The sequence below is a fragment of the Nerophis lumbriciformis genome, linkage group LG09 (assembly GCF_033978685.3).
Source record: "Nerophis lumbriciformis linkage group LG09, RoL_Nlum_v2.1, whole genome shotgun sequence".
NCBI lineage: Eukaryota > Metazoa > Chordata > Actinopteri > Syngnathiformes > Syngnathidae > Nerophis > Nerophis lumbriciformis.
In genome coordinates this window covers 49,664,116-49,672,347 of record NC_084556.2, presented here as the reverse complement: position 1 = coordinate 49,672,347, position 8,232 = coordinate 49,664,116, and the positions used below count along the sequence as shown (strand labels likewise).

The following is an 8,232-nucleotide window of genomic DNA, read 5'->3' as shown; positions in this document are numbered from 1 at the left end:
TTATGTTGTCTGCCACATCATTTTATGTGGCCCACCATGTTATTTTATGTTGTCTGCCACATCATTTTATGTGGGCCCGCTACATAATTTGATGTGATCCATGACATCCTTTTATGTGGTCCGCCACATCTTTTTATGTGGACCGCCAATTATTTTGTTTCCTGCCACATTGTTTTACGTGGTCCATCACATCATTTAATGAGGCCCGCCCTGTTATTTAAATGGCCCGTGACATCATTTATGTAGTCCGTCACGTCATTTATTTGGCCCAACACATCATTTATGTGGCCGCCACTTCATTTCCGTGGCCAGCCATATTATTTTATGTTTTCTGCAACAAAATGTATGTAATGAGGCTACTATACATTTATGAACTTTATATTCCCCTCTATATATTTGCATATCAGCCATAACTGTGAGGTGGTCCTCAATAAAAATGAATTTGCATTAAAAAGTCTAATGTGTTCCTTCATTTGTAACAATAAACATCTCTCTGCTCCTCTGTGGTGGCAATAATGCTACTTTTTATTACTGTGAAAAGTAATTTGGAGCGTCAAAGAAAAGTTATATCAATTTGTCCCTCTTCTTTTGCTGTAGTGACGTCATCAGAAGAGGCCGAGTAGCATGTGGAAAGCTCGCGAGAGAGGATGCCGGTGACCTTCCACTTCAATAATTCTTAAACTATATCACAGGTATTATTATTATTCTCCGCACATTGGCATAACATAATAATGTTTTACACACATTGGCATGCTTAACAGTGTTTTGAATGTGTCGACCGGCGCCCTGGAGGCGCGACACGTCTGTTCGCTAGTTAGCCGAAGCTAACGTTAGCATCACAACAGTTGGCTATAATGACGATGTGCCATCCGTCCATCCATTTATCTACCGCTTATCCCTTTCGGGGTCGTGGGGGGGTGCATTGTCTGTCTATATGTGTTGGCCCTGCGATGAGGAGGCGACTTGTCCAGGGTGCACCCCGCCTTCCGCCAGTTATTCATTATTATCTATTGTGTTTGCTAGTCTGAACCGAAACATAACTTTTGACCTGTCGGTTTTGTAGAGCAAAGATGTCGATAAAGCAGGCGTCCGTCCACGCCAAGTGGATCATTGGAAGGGTCATCGGGACCAAGATGCAGAAGACCGCCAAGGTGCGCGTGACGCGGCTGGTGCTGGACCCTTACCTGCTCAAGGTGATAATACACTCCTAAGTACCCGCTCAAGGTGATAATACACTCCTAAGTACCTGCTCAAGGTGATAATACACTCCTAAGTACCTGCTCAAGCGGATAATACACTCCTAAGTACCTGCTCAAGGTGATAATACACTCCTAAGTATCTGTTCAAGGTGATAATACACTCCTAAGTACCTGCTCAAGGTGATAATACACTCCTAAGTACCTGCTCAAGGTGATAATACACTCCTAAGTACCTGCTCAAGCGGATAATACACTCCTAAGTACCTGCTCAAGGTGATAATACACTCCTAAGTACCTGCTCAAGGTGATAATACACTCCTAAGTACCTGCTCAAGGTGATAATACACTCCTAAGTACCTGCTCAAGGTGATAATACACTCCTAAGTATCTGTTCAAGGTGATAATACACTCCTAAGTACCTGCTCAAGGTGATAATACACTCCTAAGTACCTGCTCAAGGTGATAATACACTCCTAAGTACCTGCTCAAGGTGATAATACACTCCTAAGTATCTGTTCAAGGTGATAATACACTCCTAAGTACCTGCTCAAGGTGATAATACACTCCTAAGTACCTGCTCAAAGTGATAATACACTCCTATGTACCTGCTCAAGGTGGTAATACACTCCTAAGTACCCGCTCAATGTGATAATACACTCCTAAGTACCCGCTCAAGGTGATAATACACTTCTAAGTATCCGCTCAAGGTGATAATACACTCCTAAGTACCTGTTCAAGGTGATAATACACTCCTAAGTACCTGCTCAAGGTGATAATACACTCATAGGTACCTGCTCAAGGTGATAATACACTCCTAAGTACCTGCTCAAGGTGATAATACACTCATACGTACCTGCTCAAGGTGATAATACACTCATAAGTACCTGCTCAATGTGATAATACACTCCTAAGTACCTGCTCAAGGTGATAATACACTCCTAAGTACCTGCTCAAGGTGATAATACACTCCTAAGTACCTGCTCAAGGTGATAATACGCTCCTAAGTACCTGCTCAAGGTGATAATACACTCCTAAGTACCCGCTAAATGTGAAAATACACTCTTAAGTACCCGCTCAAGGTGATAATACACTCCTAAGTACCTGCTAAAGGTGATAATACACTCCTAAGTACCTGCTCAAGGTGATAATACACTCCTAAGTACCTGCTCAATGTGATAATACACTCCTAAGTACCTGCTCAAGGTGATAATACACTCCTAAGTACCCGCTCAAGGTGATAATGCACTCCTAAGTACCTGCTCAAGGTGAAAATACACTCCTAAGTACCTGCTCAAGGTGATAATACGCATCTAAGTACCCGCTCAAGGTGATAATACACTCCTAAGTACCTGTTCAAGGTGATAATACACTCCTAAGTACCCGCTCAAGGTGATAATACACTCCTAAGTACCTGCTCAAGGTGATAATACACTCCTAAGTATCTGTTCAAGGTGATAATACACTCCTAAGTACCTGCTCAAGGTGATAATACACTCCTAAGTACCTGCTCAAGGTGATAATACACTCCTAAGTACCTGCTCAAGGTGATAATACGCTCCTAAGTACCTGCTCAAGGTGATAATACACTCCTAAGTACCCGCTAAATGTGAAAATACACTCTTAAGTACCCGCTCAAGGTGATAATACACTCCTAAGTACCTGCTAAAGGTGATAATACACTCCTAAGTACCTGCTCAAGGTGATAATACACTCCTAAGTACCTGCTCAATGTGATAATACACTCCTAAGTACCTGCTCAAGGTGATAATACACTCCTAAGTACCCGCTCAAGGTGATAATGCACTCCTAAGTACCTGCTCAAGGTGAAAATACACTCCTAAGTACCTGCTCAAGGTGATAATACGCATCTAAGTACCCGCTCAAGGTGATAATACACTCCTAAGTACCTGTTCAAGGTGATAATACACTCCTAAGTACCCGCTCAAGGTGATAATACACTCCTAAGTACCTGCTCAAGGTGATAATACACTCCTAAGTATCTGTTCAAGGTGATAATACACTCCTAAGTACCTGCTCAAGGTGATAATACACTCCTAAGTACCTGCTCAAGGTGATAATACACTCCTAAGAACCTGCTCAAGGTGATAATACACTCCTAAGTACCCGCTAAATGTGAAAATACACTCTTAAGTACCCGCTCAAGGTGATAATACACTCCTAAGTACCTGCTAAAGGTGATAATACACTCCTAAGTACCTGCTCAAGGTGATAATACACTCCTAAGTACCTGCTCAATGTGATAATACACTCCTAAGTACCTGCTCAAGGTGATAATACACTCCTAAGTACCCGCTCAAGGTGATAATGCACTCCTAAGTACCTGCTCAAGGTGAAAATACACTCCTAAGTACCTGCTCAAGGTGATAATACGCATCTAAGTACCCGCTCAAGGTGATAATACACTCCTAAGTACCTGTTCAAGGTGATAATACACTCCTAAGTACCCGCTCAAGGTGATAATACACTCCTAAGTACCTGCTCAAGGTGATAATACACTCCTAAGTATCTGTTCAAGGTGATAATACACTCCTAAGTACCTGCTCAAGGTGATAATACACTCCTAAGTACCTGCTCAAGGTGATAATACACTCCTAAGAACCTGCTCAAGGTGATAATACACTCCTAAGTATCTGCTCAAGGTGATAATACGCTCCTAAGTACCTGCTCAAGGTGATAATACACTCCTAAGTACCTGCTCAAGGTGATAATACACTCCTAAGTACCTGCTCAAGGTGATAATACACTCCTAAGTACCTGCTGACAATATAGCAGACTTAATAGGGAACGACGACGACTACTTTGGGACAAATGATGATCCAGAATCTCATATTTTTGATTCTGAATACAAGGAGGATGAGCTACAAGTTTTAAGTGATAAACAAGAAAAACAAATGTAATTTAAAATATAATTTACTGTACAATGTCTGCTCTCACTGGGATCCCGATTGATCGGATGTCATCTTCCCGTTTAGAAGAATACTTAACTTTCGACATTTGCGAACCAGACTACAAAAAAGTGACCACCAATTATCCTTTATTAAAAACACATTACCAAAAAGTGTTAGCGCGTCGTAACTTAAACGCTAGGGTTGTGAATCTTTGGGCGATTCGATCCGATTCCTGGGGTGACGAGTCAATTCAAAATCGATTCTTGATTCAACACGATTCTTGATTCAAACCGATTTTTGCAATGTATTGTTTGGTATAATAATTATAATGAGACATTTTCAAAACAGGTTACAGGTTAGAAAAGCTCATTTTGGGTGCATGTAGATGGCCTAAAAACATATTTAAATTTTTTTTTTTTTATTTAAAAAAAAAAAATATATATATATATATATACAGTCGTGCTCATAAGTTTACATACCCTTGGCAGCAGTTCCGCTAATAAACTTGACAACACACTGTGTCCAATATTTTCACAAAGATAAAATAAGTCGTATTTTTGGTTCATTTAATAGTTAAAACAAGTTTACATTATTGCAATCAGTTGATAAAACATTATCCTTTACAATTATAAAAGCTTTTTACAATAATCTACTACTCTGCTTGCATGTCAGCAGACTGGGGTAGATCCTGCTGAAATCCTATGTATTGAATGAACAGAGAATCCTTTTGAATCGGGAAAATATCGTTTTTGAATCGAGAATCGCATTGAATCGAAAAAAAAATGTTTTTGAATCGAATCGTGACCCCAAGAATCGATATTGAATCGCATCGTGGGACACCCAAAGGGTGCATGGGAGTTTGCCCAACCAGTCTACATGTGCTTTGTGGACTTGGAGAAGGCATTCGACCGTGTCCCTCGGGAAGTCCTGTGGGGAGTGCTCAGAGAGTATGGGGTATCGGACTGTCTGATTTTTGCGATCCGCTCCCTGTATGATCAGTGTCAGAGCTTGGTTCGATCCAATTCCTGGGGTGACGAGTCAATTCAAAATCGATTCTTGATTCAACACGATTCTTGATTCAAACCGATTTTTGCAATGTATTGTTTGGTATAATAATTATAATGAGACATTTTCAAAACAGGTTACAGGTTAGAAAAGCTCATTTTGGGTGCATGTAGATGGCCTAAAAACATATTTAAAATTTTTATTTTTATTTAAAAAAATGTATATATATATATATATACAGTCGTGCTCATAAGTTTACATACCCTTGGCAGCAGTTCCGGTCTCTGAGATGAGCAGTCGCATTTTCTTTCGCTCCCATTGTGGAATCCAAACAAAGGCTCGTATGATTCCACACTTCCTCCTTTTTCTATTGTGGATCATGGATTTGTATTTTAAACCAAAGATAGATAGTACTTTATTGATTCCTTCAGGAGAGTTCCCTCAGGAAAATTAAAACATGTTCATTCATAGTTTTGATACCTTCAGTGACAATCTACAATGTAAATAGTCATGAAAATAAAGAAAAGGCATTGTTTTGGCCTGTACTGTATATATATTTTTTAATCAAATATTTTTTATTTTTAGGCAGATGGAAAATTATGCATCGATTTAAAATCGGGATGTAAATCGTTCTGCGCACATCGAGTAAACAAAACCTTGTCACGCTCTAAATTCTCTGACGAGCCGAGCAACTTCTTTGTCGTCCTCAGTACTACAACAAGAGGAAGACGTACTTCGCCCATGATGCTTTGCAGCAGTGCACGGTGGGCGATGTGGTGCTGCTCAAAGCTCTGCTCGAGCCTCGAGCCAAACACGTCAAACACGAGCTGGTCGAGGTGGTCTACAAGGTGGGTCAGGTTGTGGACCCGCTGACGGGAAAGCGTGTCGCGGGGACGGAGTTTGTGGAGCCTCCGACGGACCTTCTTCACTCTCCCGATCACCTGACCTTGTCCCAGAAGCTGCAGGAGTTGAACATCACTGAAACGCACTCATCACATTGACACTTTTGAATATTCTTGTCGTTACTTGCTCTGTTGCCATTCAGTGCGAACTCATTTGAAAATAAAACATTACACAAGGTATTGCTAAATTAAAAAAAATGGTGTCTTTGGTATAACTCACTGATTGTTCCGTATCTAACATACTGAGTAGAAGTGTGGGGTAGTGCCTATAAAACATTTAAATTCAATCCTCCTGCAGAAAAGACCCATAAGAATCCTTACTAGAAATACATACAGGGAAGCCACAAACCCAATATACAAACATTTATTAAAATCTCATGAACTGGCAGAGTATAATATCCTTAAAATCATGCACAAAGCACATGCAACAATTCTACTAAACAACATTCAAAACAGATTTATAAAAAGAAAGTAATTATAATGTGAAAGGAACTGAGATCTTTGATAAATATACATTTAGGACAGCGATAATGGAAATAAGTATTTTAATCAGAGGTGTTAGTTTATGCGACTTCCGGACGGCTTCGAAGCGATTCTGGACCACCATCCGCTGCCTCAGGAAGGGGAAGCAGTGCACTATCAACACCGTGTATGGTGAGGATGGTGTTCTGCTGACCTCGACTGCGGATGTTGTGGATCGGTGGAGAGAATACTTCGAAGACCTCCTCAATCCCACCAACACGTCTTCCTATGAGGAAGCAGTGCCTGGGGAATCTGTGGTGGGCTCTTCTATTTCTGGGGCTGAGGTTGCCGAGGTAGTTAAAAAGCTCCTCGGTGGCAAGGCCCCGGGGGTGGATGAGATCCGCCCAGAGTTCCTTAAGGCTCTGGATGCTGTGGGGCTGTCTTGGTTGACAAGACTCTGCAGCATCGTGTGGACATCGGGGGCGGTACCTCTGGATTGGCAGACCGGGGTGGTGGTTCCTCTCTTTAAGAAGGGGAACCGGAGGGTGTGTTCTAACTATCGTGGGATCACACTCCTCAGCCTTCCCGGTAAGGTCTATTCAGGTGTACTGGAGAGGAGGCTACGCCGGATAGTCGAACCTCGGATTCAGGAGGAACAGTGTGGTTTTCGTCCTGGTCGTGGAACTGTGGATGCATGGGAGTTTGCCCAACCAGTCTACATGTGTTTTGTGGACTTGGAGAAGGCATTCGACCGTGTCCCTCTGGAAGTCCTGTGGGGAGTGCTCAGAGAGTATGGGGTATCGGACTGTCTGATTTTGGCGGTCCGCTCCCTGTATGATCAGTGTCAGAGCTTGGTCCGCATTGCCGGCAGTAAGTCGGACACGTTTCCAGTGAGGGTTGGACTCCGCCAAGGCTGCCCTTTGTCACCGATTCTGTTCATAACTTTTATGGACAGAATTTCTAGGCGCAGTCAAGGCGTTGAGGGGATCTGGTTTGGTGGCTACAGGATTAGGTCTCTGCTTTTTGCAGATGATGTGGTCCTGATGGCTTCATCTGGCCAGGATCTCCAGCTCTCGCTGGATCGGTTCGCAGCCGAGTGTGAAGCGACTGGGATGAGAATCAGCACCTCCAAGTCCGAGTCCATGGTTCTCGCCCGGAAAAGGGTGGAATGCCATCTTCGGGTTGGGGAGGAGACCCTGCCCCAAGTGGAGGAGTTCAAGTACCTCGGAGTCTTGTTCACGAGTGAGGGAAGAGTGGATCGTGAGATCGACAGGCGGATCGGTGCGGCGTCTTCAGTAATGCGGACGCTGTATCGATCCGTTGTGGTGAAGAAGGAGCTGAGCTGGAAGGCAAAGCTCTCAATTTACCGGTCGATCTACGTTCCCATCCTCACCTATGGTCATGAGCTTTGGGTTATGACCGAAAGGACAAGATCACGGGTACAAGCGGCCGAAATGAGTTTCCTCCGCCGGGTGGCAGGGCTCTCCCTTAGAGATAGGGTGAGAAGCTCTGTCATCCGGGGGGAGCTCAAAGTAAAGCCGCTGCTCCTCCACATCGAGAGGAGCCAGATGAGGTGGTTCGGGCATCTGGTCAGGATGCCACCCGATCGCCTCCCTCGGGAGGTGTTTAGGGCACGTCCGACCGGTAGGAGGCCACGGGGAAGACCCAGGACACGTTGGGAAGACTATGTCTCCCGGCTGGCCTGGGAACGCCTCGGGATCCCCCGGGAGGAGCTGGACAAAGTGGCTGGGGAGA

The 8,232-nt window shown here is 43.4% G+C and overlaps 1 protein-coding gene across 1 annotated transcript; it reads left to right on the top strand.

The window, feature by feature from the left end:
• Window positions 1-597: 597 nt before the first annotated feature.
• On the top strand, window positions 598-6,191 carry mrps17 (mitochondrial ribosomal protein S17). Its single transcript, XM_061962969.1, has 3 exons — window positions 598-692; window positions 1,064-1,193; window positions 5,824-6,191. The coding sequence occupies exons 2-3, from the start codon at window positions 1,071-1,073 to the stop codon at window positions 6,112-6,114; spliced, it is 414 nt and encodes a 137-aa protein (XP_061818953.1). The 5' UTR covers window positions 598-692; window positions 1,064-1,070; the 3' UTR covers window positions 6,115-6,191.
• Window positions 6,192-8,232: the final 2,041 nt, after the last annotated feature.

What these genes read in the sequence shown, in the direction of transcription:
- mrps17 (XM_061962969.1), top strand. Translation starts at nt 1,071, where the DNA reads ATGTCGATAAAGCAGGCGTCCGTCCACGCCAAGTGGATCATTGGAAGG. An exon ending in TGGACCCTTACCTGCTCAAG is followed by an intron (nt 1,194 to 5,823) that starts GTGATAATACAC and finishes TGTCGTCCTCAG; the next exon opens with TACTACAACAAGAGGAAGAC.